A 22,128-nucleotide genomic window follows, 5' to 3' on the forward strand; every position below is an offset into this window, starting at 1 on the left:
GGGAAAAGGAAGAAATGCTGATGGGGAGAGAGGGCAAGGGGAGAAATGTTGGATGGGGAAAGAGGGGACAAAGGGAAAAAATACTGGATGGGGGAGAGGGGGAAAAGGAAGAAATGCTGATGGGGAGAGAGGGCAAGGGGAGAAATGTTGAATGGGGAAAGAGGGGACAAAGGGAAAAAATACTGGATGGGGGAGAGGGGGAAAAGGAAGAAATGCTGATGGGGAGAGAGGGCAAGGGGAGAAATGTTGGATGGGGAAGAGGGGACAAAGGGAAGAAATACTGGATAGGGGAGAGGGGGAAAAGGAAGAAATGCTGATGGGGAGAGAGGGCAAGGGGAGAAATGTTGGATGGGGAAAGAGGGGACAAAGGGAAAAAATACTGGATGGGGGAGAGGGGGAAAAGGAAGAAATGCTGATGGGGAGAGAGGGCAAGGGGAGAAATGTTGGATGGGGAAAGAGGGGACAAAGGGAAAAATACTGGATGGGGGAGAGGGGGAAAAGGAAGAAATGCTGATGGGGAGAGAGGGCAAGGGGAGAAATGTTGGATGGGGAAAGAGGGGACAAAGGGAAGAAATACTGGATGGGGAGAGGGGGAAAAGGAAGAAATGCTGATGGGGGAGAGAGGGGACAAAATGGGAGAAATGCTGGAAGATTGAATAATAAGAAAGAACTAATGTGGATAATGGCAAAAAAATAAAATTGAAGAAAGCTGAAGGAGGAGAGAAAAATGACAAACAGGAAATCCTGGCCATAGACTTAAGAGAAGATGAGGAAAGTAGAAATCAGAGACTGGGACCAACACAAATGAAAAGAAGTACATGACCAGACAACAAAGGTAGAAAAAAAGAATTTATTTTATTTTTTAAGATAAAGCAATGTGGAAGCTGTGCTTTTTTTTGGGGGGGGGGGGGGTTGTTTTATTTGTAGTTGTTCATTTGTAATATAATGAATGGAATATTTGAAATTTATGTCTACTGTTTTTATAGCAAGGGGACAATTCTTTTTCCAGTTTTGGTGTTATCCTGCAAGCCAGAGTCGGGGGGGGGGGGGGGGGCGTTCAGCTGATTTTTTTTGTCTACGTATTTTCTTAGTTTATAGTCAGTCAAGGGTTCTTTTGTTGGGCATAGGGACTTGTCCACTATTTTCAATTATACCTTTTTATATGCTCCATGGCTGGTAAACTGGGTGTGGCTACTGTGGGGGTGGAGCTATACATAGTGACCCCCCCCCCCCCCCCGCCCTTAAGGTTGGCACTGTATGAGTACCGGCACCTTTTTTCCTACTAATATATCACTACCAGAGTCAAGAGAGGCTAATGAGCTAGGCAGCAAATGGATTTGGTGATAAGTGAGGTTTCCCTGGCTTGTGAGCTACCAGTGTTTCTCCTGCCACCAACTTAGTCTCAGCTGCTTTGGCTACACAGCCCTTGGGCCAGTGTTTCTCATAGCTGCGCTTGCAAGTATGAAAATCTAGACGTTATTCCTCTAACTCTGCTTCCATGGGAGAAGAGTGGAAGCTGTCCCTCTTCAAAGGAGACTGGATAGTCCAGGCTGTCCTGGGTTGGGGTAAAATGAATAAATACTGACTGTATAAGGACAGTGAAATGTCTTGAATCCAGAGGAGTGCAGGAGCTGAGGCAGTGTGGCTGTACCAGGAACCCATGTGTCAAAAGTCCTAGGAGATGAGGCTTAAGGAGTAGAGTGAAGTTGAGATAATCCCCTGAATCTGTCATATTTATTATTTATTTGGATTTTGCTCACACCTTTTTCAGTAGTAGCTCAAGGTGAGTTACATTCAGGTACTCTGGATATTTCTCTGTCCCTGGAGGGCTCACAACCTAAGTTTGTACCTGAGGCAATGGAGGGTTAAGTGACTTGCCCAAGATCACAAGGAGCAGCAGTAGGATTTGAACCGGCCACCTCTGGATTGCAAGACACCACTAGGCCACTCCTCCAAAGTCCACGCCCTAGTGGAGATATCACAAGAAGGTCTTCTCAAAGTAACGTTTGTGATCCTCTTTGTAGCAACTTATCAGTTATAGCAAAAATTTAGCAAAAGGCAACACAAACATATTCCATCCTCTCTTTCATGTTACAGAAAGGGGAAAAAAAGACACCTGTACATATTTTCTGCTCATTAGTATAGGTTCTTAATATATTAAGAAGCCTGAAGATTGTTACCACCCTTACATTGCATAATCATTTCAGAATGTCCCAGCTTATGGTGCCATCCAACAGACGCAAGCTCGCACTGATCCCGCAAGCTGTTCCAGTAACTTTACCCATATCTTAGCTTATTGCTAACACAGCAGCTATTTTCTGGTCCCTTTGTTTATTCCCATTTTCAATTAATGTTCCAGTGTTCAGGGCTTTTCTCCTCAGTTAAAGAGAAAGGCTGAGGAGTTGCAGATTCTACCCACTGCCCCACAGACCCCAGTTTCTGCAGTGATATGTAGGACTATGTAAGATTGCATTTATTTACAAGAGAGACGTGCAATATGGCAGAGATTCAAATACATAGCATAAGAACATAAGTATTGCCATACTGGGACAGACCGAAGGTCCATCAAGCCCAGTATCCTGTTTCCAACAGTGGCCAATTCAGTAACAATACCTGGCAAGATTCCAAAACAGTAACAGATTGTATGCTGCTTATCCTAGAAATAAGCAGTGACTTTTCTTTTAGGAAGTTAGCTGAACCTTTTTTAAACCCTGCTAAGCTAACTGCTTTTACCACATTCTCTGGCAACACATTCCAGAGTTTAATTACACTTTGCGTGAAGAAATATTTTCTCCAATTTGTTTTAAATGTACTACTTAATAGCCTCATTGCATGCCCCCTAATCCTAGTATTTTTGGACAGAGTAAACAAGTGATTCACATCCACCCACTCCATTTCACTCAGTATTTTATAGATCTCTATCTTATCTCCCTTCAGCCGTCTCTTCTCCAAGCTGAAGAGCCCTAGCCACTTTAGCCTTTCCTCATAGGGAAGTTGTCCCATCCCCTTTATCATTTTTATCGCCTTTCTCTGTACCTTTTCTAATTTCACACAGGATTTGAGGTGTGGTCACACCATGGAGTGATACAAAGGCATAACATTCTCATTTTTATTTTCCATTCCTTTCCTAATTCCTAACATTCTGTTTGCTTTCTTAGCCGCCGCCCCACACTGAGCAGAGGGTTTGAATGTATCATCAATGATGACACCTAGATCCTTTTCCTGGTCAGCGACTCCTAATGTGTAACCTTGCATCAAGTAGCTCTAGTTTGGGTTCCTCTTTCCCACATGCATCACTTTGCACTGATTCACATTGAATCTGCCATTTGGATGCCCAATCTCGAAAGGTTCTCTTGCAATTTTTCACAATCCTCTTGTGATTTAACAGCTTTGAATAACTTTTGTTTCATCAGCAAATTTAAGTACCTCACTAGTTATCATTTCTAAATACATTAAAAAGCAGCGGTCCCAGCACAGACCCCTGGGGAACCCCACTAACTACCCTTCTCAATTGAGAGTACTGACCATTTAACCCCACTCTCTGTTTTCTGTCTTTTTATCAGTTTTTAATTCACAATAGAACACTACCTCCTATCCCATGACTCTCCAATTTCCTCTGGAGTCTTTCATGAGGTACTTTGTCAAACGCCTTCTGAAAATCCAGATACACAATATCAACCGGTTCACCTTTATCCATGTTTGTTCACCCTTCAAAGAAACGTATTAGATTGGTGAGGTAAGATACTGAAGAAGTCCAAAAAGAAAAGAGGCCATGTCTTCTTAGGACCTATGGCGATGGTGTAGCTACGTGGGGCCATGGGGGCTCCAAATTTCCTCTGGGGCCCTGGTTTGGCTGGCGGGGGTCCCCAACCCCCACCAGCTGAAGCCTTGTCCAGCGCCAGTCTCCAGCGCCGCAGAGTCGCCTATCCCGCTTTCTCTTCCCCCTCATGTCCTGCACGCTTTTAGTGAAATTGAGAGTTTCACTAAAAGGAGCGTGCAGGATGTGAGGGGGAAGAGAGAGCAGGGCAGGCAACACTGCGGTGCCGGAGACCGGCGCTGGAGAAGGCTTCAGCTGGCGGGGGTTGAGGACCCCCACCAGCCAAGGTCATTGCTAACAGTTAGCAATTGGGGGAGTGGCAGGGGTAGCGGCAGACCAAGATGTGCCCCCCCACCTTGGGCTCTGGCCCCCTCCCACCGCAAGGTCTGGCTACACCCCTGACTATGGTAACCCTACCTCCAGGACTCAAAGCAACAATTCTAGGTATAAAAAAGCAGCACTGCAAAAACTGCAATATGCCTTGGCCAAGAAACCTCATGGGGGGAGGGGGCGGGAAGCAGCAGATCAGATGGGCCTGATTGATGTTGCAGCTCACAAAAGTAACCTGATCAGAGAGAAAATAGACCAGCACTAGAATGTGGGATACAAATGCAACAAATAAATAAATAAACTGGGGAAGTGCCCTGGCAATTTTATCTTAATGTTTATTACTAGTGTTTGTTTTCATTTTAATTAATTACTGTATAGCAACACATGCACAAAGTGTCCTCCTAATGCAGTTACCTAATCTGAAACGGAGGACTCAGAAGTGGCATCTGTAAAAATGCCAGAGAAAGTTGGGCGCAAGAAGAAATGCGAAGCCACATTCTCTCCTGCTAGATTGTGATAAAGCTGCTGCACTTTTCTCATGAGCAAGTCTCTCTCTGGCTAAAATGAATCGCCTCCAAGCCGGAAACAGGGCACCGCCCCCAGCCTCTCAGTGTCCTATCACATGATAGAGCAGCACCGCCTCCCCTCCACACCACGCCCAATGGAAGACAGAGAGGGGGGGACGGGCTTAGAGATTGAGCTGGGATTGGGCAGAACGAGGTAGGAAGGAGATTAGATGGGGCGGGGCAAGGAGGTTGGATCTAACCTGCGCCTAGCGGGAGGAGGGAGAGGAACTGAGATGGGGCGGGGCCTAAAGGGAGAGGATGAGGTGAGAAGGCGGAGCTGGGCAAAGGGCAGAATAAAGGAGTGCAGCGACGATTAGAGGGAGGGGCAGATAATTTGGGGGTGGAGCTACATTCAAATTGATTTTATAATTTATATCCCGCCGTTAGACAAGCGGCTAAAAGGAAAGAAAATGTGTTTGTTTCCCACATTTCCCCACCTATTTGCAGGCTCAATGTGGCTTGCATCTTGCAGGTCAAGGCGATCGCCTAGACTGGTATGGAAACAGATACAATTTGAAGTTAGGGTCGGGTAAAACTAATATGTTCAGGTGCCTAGGGATCAGGGATAGGAAGTAGTATGTACTACTTAACATTTCTAGAGCGCTACTAGGGTTACGCAGCGCTGTACAATTTAACAAAGAGAGACAGTCCCTGCTCAAAGAGCTTACAATCTAATAGACAAGTATGTAGCGTCCAGTGCAGCTTGTGGTTTGCTGTGTTGTAGATTGGAGGGATCATCTGGGTTGAATTGGTGGGGAAAGCTTTCCTGAATAGGTAGGTCTTTAATGATCTCCTGAAGTCTAAATGGTCGTAAATTGATTTCACAGTCTTTGGGAGTATATTCCATAATTGTGTGTATATATACAGGAGAAGTTTGATGCATAGGTTAGTTTGTATTTTACTGGGGCGTAGGCAGACCTGCCATTTTGGGTGGGCCCTTCCCACCCCTGTACATACATATAATATAGTGTTTGTGTTTTGTTTTTAAATGACCCAATGTCTGCCCGTTTCTCTCTCAACCCCCTCCCCTGGTCCTACCTCAGAGCCATTGCGTGCCAGCCCTGCAGGCTTCTTTCTCCCACGTCCCCACCAAAGAAATAAGAAGTGACATCACTGAGGGCAGGACATGATAGAGAGAAGCCTGCTGCAGGGTTGCCAGATTTAAATAATTTTTCCGACCCAAACCAGCCTCTAAACCTGCCCAAAAACTGCACACCCCGCCCCGCCATCATCAGCTCCACCCTGACGTCAACACCTCCGCCCCAGACGTCATTAACCACGCCCCTGCGGGGCGAAAAACAGCAACCGGCAGGAAAAAAACCCCGCCCAATGGAAAAGAAAGCCGCTAAAAAAACCGCGACCCGCAGCGGGCAAAAATTTCCCGCAGCAGGTCGCGGAAAGCCGCCCAATTGGGCAGGAAAACCGCCCATCTGGCATCTTTGCCTGCAGGGCTGGCGCAGGAAGGGGGGGGGGTCCATAGAGAGAGACGGGCAGATGCCAGGCCATGAGTGGAGAAGAGGGAGAGAGTAGTGAGGCGCTGCAACTGAAGAGTTTTGGGGGCCTCATGGGCTGCTGACTGGGTGGGCCTGAGAGACCTTTGCAGCTCAGGTAATGGAGATTTAGGTAGGTGCGTGATGCTCTAGTTCTGTTTCTGTCCGGAATGTCAATCAGGTCGACCATGTATCCTGGGGTTTCACCATAGATAATCTTGTGGACCAAGGTGCAGATTTTGAAGGTGATACGTTCTTTGATAGGGAGCCAGTGCAGTTTTTCTCGGAGGTGTTTGGCAGGTTCGAAATGTGATTTACCGAAGATCAACCTGGCTGCCGTGTTTTGGGCTGTCTGGAGTTTCTTTATGAGTTGTTCTTTGCATCCCACATATATTCTGTTGCAGTAATCTGCGTGGCTCATTACCATTGATTGTATTAGGTTACGGAAAATATCGCTCAGGAAGAAAGGTTTTATACGTTTAAGCTTCCACTGAAACATTTTCTTTATGGTGGAGTTTATTTGGCTCTCAAGTGTGAGGTTTCGGTCAATTGTAACGCCTAGTATTTTGAGGCTGCCTGAGATAGGGAGGGAGTGATTTGGGGTGTTTAAGGTTGTGGGTTTATATTTATTATGTTGGGATGCGAGGATAAGACAGTGTGTTTTTTCAGTGTTTAATTTCAGTTGGAATGAATTTGCCCATGAGTCCATAATGTCCAAACCGCACTTGATCTCATCTGTGATTTCTGTTAGGTCGTGTTTGAAAGGGATGTAAATTGTGACATCATCTACATATATGAACGGATGAAGGTTTTGGTTGGATAGGGATTTGGCTAGTGGGGGTCATCATTATATTGAATAGTATTGGTGAGAGTGAAATCCATAATTGATAGGACAGATAGTTAAAACGGGTGAAGGCTGGGACGTAGCACAGCGAGGGTTAGAGGCAGGGTTGCTAACTAGATCCAGACTGGGATTAATCCAATGCATACTGGAACTGTAAACCTGGCTTTTTCTTAGGGAATCCGACCACAAGTCCCTTCATGCAATGGGGTAAACCTAGGACTGGATCAATCCGGGCAGATCTGGATCTAGTTAGAGAGCAGGGCTGGGTGACAGTGTTGCCAGGTGGGCGGTTTTACCGGCCAATTGGGCGGTTTTCCGCAACCCGCCGCGGGAAATTTTTGCCCGCGGCGGGTTGCGGTTTTTTGGGCTTCTTTTTTTTCTTTTGGGCGGTTTTCAGGCGGTTTTTTTCGGCCGCGGGGGGCGGGGTTAGTGACGTTTTGGGCGGGGTTAGTGACGTTCTGGGCGGGGCCGATGACGAGGGAGGCGGGGCCGATGACGGCGGGGGCGGGGTGATGACGCGGGGGTGGGGGTGTCAGGGGCGGGGTTTGAGTTTGGGCGGGTTTTGGGCTGGATTTAGGCTGGTTTGGGTGGGAAAAAATTTTTCCACCTGGCAACCCTGCTGGGTGAAAAGAGAACCTAGAACTAGGCTAATGGACGGATTGGGAGTGTGTAGTGAGTGTTAGAGCCAGAGACGGGGAGAGGACGGAGCAAAACTAGGATTAAGGGTGAGTGAGGCCGGGAAGAAGAAGAAGCTAAAACCAGGATTAGGGGTGGAGCTAAGTGAGGAGTGAACGGACAGAGGGGGTTCAAAGTTTAATAAACTTCCTTGTTCAAGCCACAGAGGCTGAATAAAACAGGAGGCGGGATGATGTCAAAATGTTCAAGCCTATTATGATAGTCTGTGTTTCCCCTTCCCCGTGCAGCCGTCATCTAGTACACTCAAAACAAAGCAAGCAAACCTATGAGATTCTGCATCCTCGTTGTTGTTCTTTATTAGTAGCATTTTTATTTAATCTCATATTTTCAAACATGCTGGCTTGAGCAGCATACAGATGCATACAAAGGAAGCATTGGTTTTATTGCTTAGAGTAGAGAGATGTGGTAGCCATGTTAGTCCACTTTTAGAGGTAATCAATAGAAATAAAACATGGAAAAGAAAATAAGATGATACCTTTTTTATTGGACATAATACATTTTTTGATTAGCTTTCGAAGGTTGCCCTTCTTCATCAGATCGGAAATCTTAGATAAATTGCTTAGAGTAGTAATTTAGTTCTAAATTGTAAAAACCATTGTGTCATTTGGAGGGGCTGGTTATAGCGACTGCCCAATATCAGTGCAGAGATGTTTTCACCTAGTAAAGGCCCACAAAAACAGACATCATGCCATGGTATGAGAATCAGGTGCTTAAAAATCAGACTTACTATTTATAAGTCTAATTAAAATAAACAAACAAACATTAATTAGGTTGAAACTGGGAGTGTTTAACAGTTTTGTTTCCTGTGCCTACATCAAAAGAAAAAGATAGCATGTGGAAACGTGTTCCTTTTTGTTTTGTGGAATGCAGTGATATAAAATGCACTTGTTTTTTTTAATTACTACTATTTCATAGCTATGTATTGAATTAGGAGGTAGGGGGGGTTCCTTTATTTATTTATTGGGATTTATTAACTGCATTTATGAAGAGATTCACCCAAGGCAGTGTACAGCAGTTACAGTTTAACATAAAACTGACAGTTTTGCATTCTCAGAGAATCTGCTTTTGCTTATGTAGCTCCTTTCATGCAGAAGTTCTGTCCAGAGGCAGTCTAAATGTGCCAATATTGCCTAGTTCAGAACACTATTAGTAGCCAAGTTCATACAAAGTAAATTATGTTCAATGGAAAATAAATCTGTTGACTCAGGCTGCTTGCTATCTGAATATTCCATCACTGTTCCATTATTGATACCAAGTATTACATATTAAAGGCATTTCCTGTAAACTTTGTTTTAACTTGTTTGCCAAGGGCTCCATTTACTAAGGTGCACTAGCGTTTTTAGTGCGTGCACAAAATTAGCGCATGCTAACTGTGTAGGCGCCCATAGGATATTGTGGGTGCCTACACAGCGCGCTAAAAGCAGTAATGTGCTTCTAGTGCGGCTTAGTAAACAGGGCCCAAGTCCTTACATGCACATAGTTCTGCTTTTTAAACCCAAAGGTGAATCCTAAGGTTGGTTGAACAATTAGGTATAAACTGTGGGATTTTAAAAAAATTTTTTACTTGTTTTGGACTGCTTTGGGTCCTGCTGATCTGTATATCTGCTGTCTGGAATTTTGGAAGATGGAAATGAGAAAATAGAGTTAAAATTTGGAGGTCTGGCAGGATAGGGGTGGACGGGTGAGAGATAAATCTGTGGATAAATCTCTCTTGTCGATCCCCTTTCTGCTCTACTGCTAATTCCAGACTCCGTTCCTTTTATCTCGCTGCACCTCACGCCTGGAATAGACTTCCCGAGCCTGTTCGTCTAGCCCCGTCTTTGGCCGTCTTCAAATCCAGGCTAAAAGCCCACCTCTTTAACACTGCTTTTGACTCCTACCCACTACTCACTTGCCCTGCACCCTTTTATCCCCACCTCTCTTTAATTCCCTTACCTCTTAGTTGTTCTATCTGTGTGTTTGTCCTATTTAGATTGTAAGCTGTTTGAGCAGGGACTGTCTTTTCGTGTATGATGTACAGCGCTGCATATGCCTTGTAGCGCTATAGAAGTGATAAGTAGTAGTAGTAGTAGTAGGTACTCTGTAGAAGTTGTTGTTTACTTTTGCAATGTGTGTATGGATGTCTGTTCTGATGTATGTAAGTAATCATATTTTACTAACTGTCTATACTTATGGCTATGATTTCTGAACATGCAGCATCATTAAAGGACAAACTTTTAAATTCCTAGCTGGGTGTATATGGTAATCTTATGTTTATTAAATGGTTCAGACATATCCATGTACTTGCCCCCACAATAAAACTGAATTCTATTATTTTGGCTCACTGTATTTTCAAATGTAAGCCACATTGAACTTGAGTATGCTTGGGATAATATGGGACAAAATGTTTTTAAAAAATGTCCTTTATCCTCCACCTTTTAAGACACCACTTATCCAGCTGGATGGTGATGGCACAATGAAAGCAAGTTTGGACCAGTGAAGACTAACTCAAAATAACCTGTTCCTTAGCTGGGCCCTAGGATTACCATATTGAAAATGCAACCATACCATGCCTCTGTGGTTATGTTCCACTAATAAGTTAAACGATTAACTGGATTTCTTGAAAGGACTATATAACCTTTGAATGCATGACTAGGGACGCAAACATACACTTATTTCTTCAATATCACAATTCCTCATGCACAGCCAGAAAACAGCCTTTTAGGATGGATAGTGTTCACAACGAGCTCCTTTTATTATTGACCAGAAAGAGATTTTAGTTTTGGCACAGTATCATCACAAGAACAATGGACTGCATTAGGGGCTTATATCCCATGTAGTTATGTTTAAACGAAGGAGATCTGCATGAAACAAAATATTTATTTTGACTTATAAAACCACTTGTCCCTGAAACATTCCTAAACTAGAATAATCCATTTGTGTATCTAAAAGGTAAACTTCTACAAAACAGATGATGATGTGGTTCCATGTTGTTCCCCAATGAAAGGACTTTTAGTTCCATTTATAGCACCAGGCTTCCCAAGGCAGATGAACCCATCAGGAAACAGGATATCCTGACTGAAATGTGCCCATCTGTATTGTATAGAACAGTGTAGAAAAAGGAGCACTAAATACTTTTGCTACCAGCTACAATAATTTTAAAGCTATTTCAGTGATATTCAATTTTTATTTATATCTAGATAAGGGAAGGTTTCAAAAAAGAATCTTTTGTCCTCCCCCTTTGAAGGCACTGCCTTATCCAACAGGTGACCAGTATAGACAGTCCATGACTTCTACTAGTCTTTGGCTATTGTTTTGGGTGAACTAAAATGGCGTCAAGCTCCGCCTACTGGCTTCAGCTCATACAGACTAAGATACTGGACTAGACAGGTTCACTTCAAGGGTAGCGCTGGCAATTGGGGCGGGGCGGAGGGAGGAGAAAGGCCAGAGCTACCGTTAGGAGGTGGAGCAGAGCGATGGCTAGAGGAGGGAGAAGGGGAGGAGCTAGAGCTAGGATTAGGGCGGATCGGGGGTGGTGCTAGTTAAGAGCTAGAAGATAAGAGCGAGGGGAGGGGACAGGGGAGGAGCCTGGTCAGACGGCCGCCTCCACGCTCCAGCCTGCAGGTGGGGGTAGTGAGTCTTGTTTGAACAGTGTCTCTTGGAAGCGCTGCCTGTTAGTGGTTCTCCCGGTAGCTGCCACCGGCAAGGCCGCCCGGGAGGGGGGGGGCGGATTCCCGACGGGCCTTTTCCCGCAGTGGCGCTGTTGGACGGCTGCTGGGAGCGCGATGCCGCGGTGAGCGTTATTGATTCCGGAGGCTGAGACCGGCAGGGAGGGGTCAGGGGCTGACATTACCTGTAAGGGGGGGGGGGGGGGTCTTTGCTGGTTCTCATCCTGTTCCCGGGGAGGGGGGGGGGGGCAGCTTCTCCCTCATCCGGCTCTGCAGTATTTTTCTCTCTCCTCGGTTCTTTTCAGGGCTTCTGCTGCTTCCTTGAGCCCCTTGTGAAGGAGGGGGGGGGGGGGGCAGGTCACTGTGTGTCTAATGGTTTAGTTTTATGCGAACCTCACCCCAAAGCCAGGGTAGAAGAACCTAAGAATAGCCGTACAGGGTCAGAGCAATGTCCATCTAGCCCTGTATCCTGCTTCCAACTCTGGCTAATCCGAGTCACAAGTACCTGGCAGAATCCCAAATAGCAAGATTTCATTATCCTGAGGAGTAGCAAGATTCCATACAGAATCCCAAATAGTAGCAAGATTCCAGAATCCTGAGGAATAGCAAGATTCCATATAGAATCCCAAATAGTAGCAAGATTCCAGAATCCTGAGGAGTAGCAAGATTCCATACAGAATCCCAAATAGTAGCAAAATTCCATACAGAATCCCAAATAGTAGCAAGATTCCATTATCCTGAGGAATAGCAAGATTCCATACAGAATCCCAAATAGTAGCAAGATTCCAGAATCCTGAGGAGTAGCAAGATTCCATTTATAATGAATTAAGTTAGTACAATAAAAAAAAGGTATCATTTTCTTTTCAATGTTTTATTCTATTTCTATTGATGCCATATAGAATCCCAAATAGTAGCAAGATTCCAGAATCCTGAGGAGTAGCAAGATTCCATACAGAATCCCAAATAGTAGCAAGATTCCAGAATCCTGAGGAATAGCAAGATTCCATACAGAATCCCAAATAGTAGCAAAATTCCATACAGAATCCCAAATAGTAGCAAGATTCCATTTATAATGAATTAAGTTAGTACAATAAAAAAGGTATCCTTTTCTTTTCAATGTTTTATTCTATTTCTATTGATTCCAAATAGTAGCACCATTCCATGCTACCAATCCCAAACAAGCAGTGGCCTCCCTCGTGTATGTGGGGTGTGATCTCCGTCTCTTAAATTTACTGCCATCTCTTCCTCTAGTACTTGTCTTGCATCACTCCTCTACAGGGTGTGGGATGTGCTTTGCAATTTGTGTCTTTCCTGGAGTTCTCCGTTAAGCTTTGCTTGTCCTTTTTTTTTTTCACCTCTCCTCTGTGTGTTTCCTACAGGGTTAGCTGATATGGAATATGATGAGAAACTGGTTCGATTTCGACAGGCCCATCTCAACCCCTTCAACAAGCAAGGGGTCGAAGGCAAAGGTGACCAGGATGCATCCGAAGCCATTGAAGACCTGCTCCATAGAGGTTTGTTTTGATTCTTGTGAAGGCGAGCAGACTCCAGGGGCTGCTGTCTTGTCTTGGTGCTAATTAGAGACAGAAGGAAACTTATTCCACTAAGATTCCGTGGATCCATTCCATCCTGGTTAGAAGGAATGGATCCACAGAATCTTAGTAGAGATTGGGTGGCAACGCCGGTAATTGGGACGCAAAACTGGTGCTGGGCAGGCTTCTACGGTCTATGCCCTGATCATGACTGAATAGATAGGGATGGGCTGGAGTGTAAATTTTAAGGGGCTTCGACGTTAGCTTCAGAACTTTTAGTAGAAGAGCAGTGCTGAGAGACTTCTATGGTCTGTGCCTTGAGAAAGGCAGGGACAAATCAAACTCGGGTATACATATAAAGTACCACACACCATGTAAATGAGTTTATCTTTTTGGGCAGACTGGATGGACCGTACAGGTCTTTATCTGCCGTCATTTACTATGTTACTGTGAACTCACAAGAACAGGGAGCTCGTACTCCTGGGTTCAGTGATCTTTAAATGTATCCATAACAGGTACATGTAATAATACCCCATGGGATGGGTATTACTAAACTGATAGATTTTTCTAGAGCCCGGGGGGGGGGAGGGGAGGTCCTTGCCATGGAGTAGTAGGATGGCCCTGGGTGGGAGGAAACCCAGCCCATGGGGAGTGGTGAAACAGAATTCAGGGGAAAAGTGTTGCTCTTGAAGAGAATGATGAGGGGATAAAGGTTAGAGTTATGCCCATAGAGGGGTCATCTTTGGTTGCCTGATGATCCCCTTCCAAGAGACCAGGAGGAGAAAAGGGGACTCCTGAGTGAGGAGTGTGATCTTTGGCTGTAAAAGAGGGTTGTGGCTCCTGAAAGCGGCAACCGGGATACTGTGTTTTACTACGGGTGGGCAGAAGAAAGACCCAGCCCGGGAGCAGGGGATTGGAATGAGGGAGAGCTCAGTCTCAGGACCAGGGTAGATCCAGAGGTTGGGGGGGGGGGGTCAGACCAGAGGAGGGTCTGAGCCCACTAAGATTGAATTTGTGCTGAGAGAAGGAGAAACAGCCATTGAGAACAGCACTTAAGTTGGAGTTTTATTTGCTGTTGAATTTACTCAGTAAAGGTCTGAAGAGCTGCCTGTTGCAGAGTTGGAATTAATGGTTTGAGTTTGCATAAGCTGTGACTACAGTGCATCTTTGAGGATGCAAGTTCCTCCCAAACTCCTAGATCGCTATTCCGGACCGTACACCCACTCCCAAGCTCAACTGCAGGTGAACTGGAATGGATGAGTGAGGTGAGAGTGGCCCTGAATGGGAAACTGAACTTAATGCTCTGCGGCCCGGAGCCGGAGCGAGCGCATGACAGATAATGGAACATCAGGCACTAGTGGTCTGAAATACACATACTAGAGCTCAATCAGAACCGTCTTCTTCTGCATTAAGTTAATTCCGGATTTGAAAGCGTCTTCTTTGATGAAAACTGTCAACAAACCTTTGCAGGATGGATATTTATCAGAGTCTTTAAAATGTGCTACAGTTAAACCACTACTTAAGTCTTTATATTACAGTTTGAATATTGAGAAAGTAGTATTACAACAGTTGATGGATTTTATGGAAGAAAGACATGTTGGATGATAATCAGTATGGTTTTAGAACACACCCTAGCGGAGAATTTTGATTGTCTATGATCGTTGAGTTAAGCATTGGTATGGATCAGGACCTTTGTTTCTGCACATTAGATATTGTGTCTGCCTTTCCTGCTATTGATCATCAGCTTTTGTGAAACACTTGGTTTGATCTAGGTGTCTGAGGTCATGTACTCTCATGGTTTAAATCTTACTTACAAGATCGTTCGTTTCATGTTCAAATAAGGGATACTGTTAATTTCCCCGTTTACTCAGGGTGTGTTGCAGGGTTCTGCCTTGTTGGCAGTACTTTTGAACTTGTTCATGGTCTCTCTCGGTACTATGCTTCAGGAATTACATGTTTCCTACAGAGTGTAGCTTTTCTTTCCTTTTGGGAAAAATGTGTGTGATCTGGGTCTAAGTTGGAATGTTTGGATAAGATCATGGAATGGATGTGAAACAACATAATTTGTCACTGAATGTATCAAAAACTGAGATTGTCCGTTGGTAAAACTTTAGATCCCAGGTTTACCCATGACTTTTGTATATCGTTGGGTGAACCTCATTTATTCGAAGTCTTGGTGTTATCTTAGATGCAAATCTAATCATGCAAAAGCGAGTAGATCAAGTTATTTCCGCAGCTTTCTTTCAGCTTCGATTACCGAGCAAGCTTGAAGGGGATGGTGCCACTGTCAAATTTTCAGACAACCTACAGAGCCTGGAATCTGGATGACAACCCAAATAAAACGAATTACAATAATCCATTTTTGTTAGAACCGGGCTCTGCTCAATAGGCCAGAAATCTGACGGTAGCACCATCCCCTTCGGCTTGCTCAATAATCGAAGCTGAAAGAAAGCTGTGGATGTAACTTGATCTACTTGCGTTTGCATGATTAAATTTGCATCTAAGATAACACCCAGACTTCGAATAAATGGTTTAACAATGATGTTCACCCAATGATATACAAAAGTCATGGGTGAACCTGGGTCTAAAGTTCTACCAACAATCAATCTGTTTTTGATACATTCAGTGACAAATTGTGTTGTTCACATCTATTCCATTGTTAAATTCTTGAGTGTCAAGATTAGCACATACCAGTCCTGGGTTAAAAAAGCTCCGCTGGTCGCCTGTTATGTATCTAGTTATGTTTAAAGTTCTTGTTTGGATACAGCAACGTGTATATGGGAAGGTACCTGTATATTTTGCTTTTAAGGATGTACTGTCTGAGTTGATTATTGAGGTCTGAAAGACTGAAGTAGTTGTGTTGACCTTCTTCTCCTTTGACGTATCATTATGCCAGTGGGTCCCAAACCTGGTCCTGGAGGCACTCCAGCCAGTCAGGTTTTCAGAATACCCATAATGAATATTCATGAGAGAGATTTGCATGCAGTGAAACAAATGCATGTGCTTTGCCGGTTTGGGATAATCTTTCTGGTCCTCTAAGATTATGTGACAATGCTCAACAGATCAAGCGACCCTTAAAGACTCAGTTTTTTTTAAAGGCTTTTCTGGAGGAATGAAGGATACTGAAATGACCGTTAGTGACGTGACATGACCCTTTGCACTGTCTGTGAAGGGACGTATATTTAGATTTTGTCTGATGGGGTTGTGTGAAGGAGGAAAAACTCCTTAATTCACTGCTCTTACTGGTGTGGACTTTGATCACTGACCTAAAGCTCCAGAAGGAATTCTTGTAAGGCGGGGGTTTTCCTCAGGTTACACCAGGCCGGTCAAGTTTTGAGGATACCCACCGTGACTATGGCAGGAGAGATCTGCATACGAGGAAGGTAACGCAGGCAAATATATCTCCTGCATAGTCATGGTGGGTATCCTGACAACCCTGCTGTAGCTTAATTCTGCCCAGACTTCACCACAGGAAACTGGGTGTCATGTTTGTGAATGAATGTTGCAATTGAAGTTGCAGTGGGCAGGAATGGAGGTAACGGCTCTTCCTTCCTTTTACAAAACAAAGTGATTCTGCTGAATCTAAGGAGCAGCTTTGCAAATGTTTAGTGTCTGATGGTGGCCTGGTGCGTCCCAGGACATCCAGGAGTCCGATGGGCTTTCGCAGTGCTCTGTAGTACGATGCTTTCATTAACTGAACCAGCAGGTTTGGCATCTGGTAAGACTACACGAGAAGTCGTGAAAGAGGGGTGCTGGGGGGAAACGTTTTTTTCAGCACAGTGACAGTACTTTGGAAGAGCAGGACATGTGTAACAGTTGGGGTACAGTTTGCTTTGGCTTCCCTGGAAAAGTGAACCCCAGATCTGGCACACAGCAGTTAGCTGGGAGACGGAGCTGTTGTAATCTAAAGCCTTTGTCTTCACTCCCAGCCCCCGAGGGCCACTGGTAGGCCAGGGTTTCTGGATATCCCTCAGGAATATGCATGAGAGAAATTTGCATAAAACAGGGGGGGGGGGGTTTGGCATGCAGATCTCTCATGCATAGTCATTAAGTATCCTGAAACCCTGAGCCCTCAGGGTCTGGGAGAGAAGACCTTTGTTCAAAGCCACAATTTAATTTGAATGAGTTTTTATGGTTTGTACAATTAACTACAAAACAAGCAAATATTTTAATTGTAATCTATTTGTTAGAAGTTAGGGCTGCATTTCTGAAGTCAGCAGTGAAAATTGTAAGGCTGTTTATTTATAGCTGGTTTAGACTCTTTCATTTTGTAATTTGTCAAATTTGTATTTCTTTTCATCACTTTTTTTTATTTTTTTAAATTGCTGCATTTTGATTAAAATGTTTAATCATGTGATTAATGGTCTGTCTTTGTCCCTCCTCCCCCCCCCCCCCCCCCCCCACTGCAGCTCCTTATGACCCTGGGCAATGACTTGCAGTGGGGAAAAAAGTAAATAACGTACCTTTTAATTACGCAATTAAAGTTTTAATCAAAATGCAGCCCTAGTTATAACCCATGAGAACGTGTATATCAGCATTTCCCTTTAACGCGGTGCTTTTCAGGTCGGTCATGGAGTTCCCCACCGTTAGCTGTCCGCTTTGTAGCATATCCACGATGAATATTCATGAGCGATTTGCATGTGCTGCTTTTGTTCCATTTTATTTATTTGTTACATTTGTATCCCACATTTTCCCACCTATTTGCAGGCTCAATGTGGCTTACATAGTACCATAGAGGCGATCGCCTATACCGGTTATAACAAATACAAAGTGTAGTAGTGGTAAAGTAAAGTTCATGTGCGACAGATACATTGGGGAATCGTAAGAAGAAGAGTTATGTCCATTATGAGCTTTGGTTTTGTTGGGTTTAGGCATTAAGTTGGGTCGTTGGGGTATGCCTTTTTGAACAAGTTAGTTTTTAGTAATTTCCGGAATTTCAGGTGGTTATATGTTGTTTTCACGGCTTTTGGTAATGCGTTCCATAGTTGCGTGCTTATATAGGAGAAGCTGGATGCATAGGTTGATTTGTATTTGAGTCCTTTGCAGCTTGGGTGATGGAGATTTAGGTATGTTTGTGTTGATCTTGATGTGTTTCTGGTTGGTAGGTCTATGAGGTCTGTCATGTATCCCAGTGCTTCTCCGTAAATGATTTTGTGAACCAGGGTGCAGATTTTGAACGCGATGTGTTCTTTGATTGGGAGCCAGAGCAGTTTTTCTCGTAGGGGTTTGGCTCTTTCGAATTTCGTTTTTCCAAATATAAGTCTGGCTGCTGTGTTTTGAGCAGTTTGGAGTTTCTTTATGATTTGTTCTTTGTATCCTGCATAGATACTGTTACAGTAGTCTAGATGGCTTAGTACCATAGATTGTACCAGGTTGCGAAATATTTCTCTTGGGGGGGGGGGGGGGGGGAAGGTTTCACTCGTTTGAGCTTCCACATTGTGGAACATTTTCTTCTTTGTAATTTTCACATGGGTCTCTAGTGTGAGGTTTCGATAGATTGACGCTGAGAATTTTCAGGCTGTCTGAGGTGGTTATGTTGGTGGGTTTGTTCGTGTTATATTGGGATGAGAGGATGAGACTGTATGTGTTTTTTCTGCATTAAGTTTTAGTTGAAATGCATTTACCCATGAGTTCGTGACGTTTAGGCTGAGAGTGATTTCTGTAAGGTCATGTTTGTATGGGATGTAATCATTGTGGGTATCTAGAAAACAAGACTGGTTTTGTGGGGGGGGGGGGGGGGGGGGGGGGAGGGAGACCAGACCCTAAGTCCCAGCTTGAGAAACACTGCTTTAAAGCTTGACATGCAGAAAATGTCCAGTTTTTAGAAGAAGTGCTTTAAAGATACCTGATCTTATTCAATAGGTCCAGAATGGAGCGGGGGGGTGCAAAATTCTCCGGGCCCGGGCCTCCAGTGCTGCAGTCCCCGGTCTCACCTGCCTGCCTCCTTGGCTTCAGGCCCCCCGCATTCAAAGCACCAGTTGCAGATCGCCTCTCTTCTGGCCTTCCCTCCCTGTGTTCTGTCCTCATGGAAACCGGAAGTTACATCAGACGAGGGCGGGACACAGGGAGAGAAGGCCAGAAGAGACGCGATCTGCGACTGCCGCTTTGAATGAAGAGGGCCCGGAGCCATGGAGGCAGGCAGGCGAGACCAAGGAGTGCAGCGGCATGGGGGGGGGGGGCCTGAGGCGGGGCAGCCTTGCCCCGGGCCCAGCCTAGTCTCTCGGCGGCCCTGGAATGGAGAAAGATCCTTCTGGAATAAGATCCCAGACATGGGAGATGACTGCCCTGTACTGAGTGTGTGTGAGGTCTGGAGCTTTTACAACAGGAGATTCCGGATTCCCAGATCCATCTGTAGCTGAAATTCTCTCCCCTTCTTCTGTCTTCATCTGCAGATGTGTCCCCCCCGGATTCCTACCGCTGTACAGAACGCATGATGGATCTGGGATTAGCAGAGGATCACTTCTCCCGGCCTGAGGTGTATGTCTGGCTTGTGGGCAGGAGAGCGAGGGACGGGAGGACAGCTGCTCTTCGTGTCTTGGGTGGTGTGTGGTAGGGGGGGAGGAGGAAGAAGCACTGAGGGCCATGTCCAGATTTTAATAAGCTCCTTTCTCCATGCTTTATTCTGTGCTGTATCAGTTAAACACAAGGAGTTGGAAGAACTTTTTTTAAAAAATCCAAGTACCAATATTTTTTTTTATTTACAACCCAGATCACCACTTCCATTTATGCCACAAAACATGGGCCCGGGTACATTTTCAACATATTTTAATTTATTTTTAAATAGCCATTAATTGTCATCCAGGGAACGTTTTCTCTCTCGGTGCACATCAAAACACATTCCATCTATTTGAAATAACTTCTTAAAATGGGGGTTATTGTGTTAAGAGGTGAAATGGATGGAGATATTAATGTGAACCCCCCGAAGAAGCTCAAAATAAGGAATTTCAATATCTATGCAGCGGTAGAAAGAAGGTTGCCTGGATCAGATTGAATTAATTGGCGCTGACCGAATTCTTTGCGTACATAACGATATTTGTAAGTAATAAAACAAATATATTGAAATTCACCTGGACTTATGTTTTCTGCTGTACGAGTTAAACACGGGTGTGGCGTCTGTTCCTCAGTTGTCCGTGCTGTATTCATGGATTAGGGGGTTACATACCGTAGCACCTGATGGGGTCAGCTCAGGAAGGAAATGAAAGATTTATATTCAAGCGCTTCTGTTAGCGGGTGGGACTGCACTGAGTATTTGAAAGCTGGTCCGTCAGAACTGTTACACCTGGTTTCCTCTTGTTGGAAGGGTCTGTTTCTGACTTCAGACATCCAGCAGCTGCAGCAGGCGATTGAGGAGTGTAAGCAGTTGATTCTGGAGTTACCCGAACACTCGGAGAGGCAGAAGGATGCCGTGGTGCGACTCATCCACCTGCGACTTAAACTGCAGGAGCTGAAGGTGCGTCTTCTTGCCCCTTCCCCCCCCCCCCCACCCCCATTAGGGAACTGTTGGTAGCTGTCCTGGGAGCTCCACTCCCCCGCCCCAGGGCTGTATTTTTGTTTATTCATCCCTCCTGCTTGTGGGATAAATGTTGGATAAGTCAGGCGGCTGGTGCTCTGCGCTGAATGTTGTCTGATTTCTGCATCGACTTCCTCCTGAAGGCCGGCTTATTTCTCTCCTGCTGTGTTTTGATGAAGGACCCAAATGAGGACGAACCCAACATCCGGATTCTCCTGGAACATCGATTTTTCAAGGAGAAGAACAAAAGTGTTAAACAAACCTGTGACAAGTGTAGCACCATCATCTGGGGCCTGATTCAGACCTGGTACACCTGCACAGGTGAGAGGAGAGCCGATACCGTAACTCAGTGTGGGGGGAGGGAGGGGAAGGGGTCTGGCAGTCAGCAATGAGGAGTAACTTTCTGCCTCTCCTGACGTGTTTCTATACTAACTTATTGACCTGTATCTCCTGCAAATCCCCATTCCCTGCCCTGCACCATCAAACCTCCAGGACCAGTGCTGTCCCCCCCCCCCACTCCTATTCCCTGCCCTGCACCATCAAACCTCCAGGACCAGTGCTGCCCCCCCCCCCCCACTCCTATTCCCTGCCCTGCACCATCAAACCTCCAGGACCAGTGCTGTCCCCCCCCCCACCCCCACTCCTATTCTCTGCCCTGCACCATCAAACCTCCAGGACCAGTGCTGCCCCCCCCCCCCCCCAGACCTCCATTCTCTTCACTGCTTCCACAGACCTCCAGGACCCATGCTGCCCCCACCCCCACCAATCTCCTATTCCCTGCCCTGCACCACCAAACCTCCAGGACCAGCGCTGCCCCCCCCCCCCCCCCCCCACCAATCTCCTATTCCCTGCACTGCTTCCTCAGACTTCCAGGACCCATACTGCCCCCCCCCCCAGACCTCCATTCTCTTCACTGCTTCCACAGACCTCCAGGACCCATGCTGCCCCCCCCCCCCCACCAATCTCCTATTCCCTGCACTGCACCACCAAACCTCCAGGACCAGTGCTGTCCCCCACCTCCCCCACTCCCTTTCCCTGCACTGCACCATCAAACCTCCAGGACCAGTGCTGCCCCCCCCCCCCCCCAGACCTCCATTCTCTTCACTGCTTCCGCAGACCTCCAGGACCCATGCTGCCCCCCCCCCCCCCCCCACCAATCTCCTATTCCCTGCACTACTCAGTCAAACCTCCAGGACCAGTGCTGTTCCCCCCACCCCACTCCCATTCCCTGCACTGTTTCCTCAGACTTCCAGGACCCATACTGCCCCCCCCCCCAGACCTCCATGCTCTTCACTGCTTCCACAGACCTCCAGGACCCATGCTGCCCCCCCCCCCCCCCCACCAATCTCCTATTCCCTGCACTACTCAGTCAAACCTCCAGGACCTGTGCTGCCCCTCCCCCCCAGACCTCCATAAGTACATACGTATTGCCATATTGGGACAGACCAAAGGTCCATCAAGCCCAGCATCCTGTTTCCAACAGTGGCCAATCCAGGTCACAAATACCCGGCAAGATCCCAAAAATGTACAAAATATTTTATACTGCTTATCCCAGAAATAGTGGATTTTCCCCAAGTCCATTTAATAATAGTCTATGGACTTTTCCTTTAGGAAGCCGTCCAGACCTTTTTTAAACTCCGCTAAGCTAACAGCCGTTACCACATTCTCTGGCAATGAATTTTTGCTCTTGTTAAAT

General features: G+C 45.6%; 1 protein-coding gene across 3 annotated transcripts in view; it reads left to right on the top strand.

Moving 5' to 3' along the window:
* Positions 1–11,321: 11,321 nt before the first annotated feature.
* DEF8 (differentially expressed in FDCP 8 homolog) overlaps positions 11,322–22,128 on the top strand; it is a 31,985-nt gene continuing 21,178 nt past the window's right edge. For 2 of the 3 annotated variants that reach the window (XM_030204628.1, XM_030204630.1), the window contains exons 1-5: positions 11,363–11,515; positions 12,770–12,904; positions 19,315–19,397; positions 20,223–20,372; positions 20,612–20,753. In XM_030204628.1, coding sequence (XP_030060488.1) covers positions 12,781–12,904; positions 19,315–19,397; positions 20,223–20,372; positions 20,612–20,753 — 499 coding nt within the window. In that variant the 5' untranslated portion in view covers positions 11,363–11,515; positions 12,770–12,780. The other variant, XM_030204629.1, reaches the window with a different exon arrangement.

Source organism: Microcaecilia unicolor, chromosome 5 (assembly GCF_901765095.1).
Source record: "Microcaecilia unicolor chromosome 5, aMicUni1.1, whole genome shotgun sequence".
Classification (NCBI taxonomy): domain Eukaryota; kingdom Metazoa; phylum Chordata; class Amphibia; order Gymnophiona; family Siphonopidae; genus Microcaecilia; species Microcaecilia unicolor.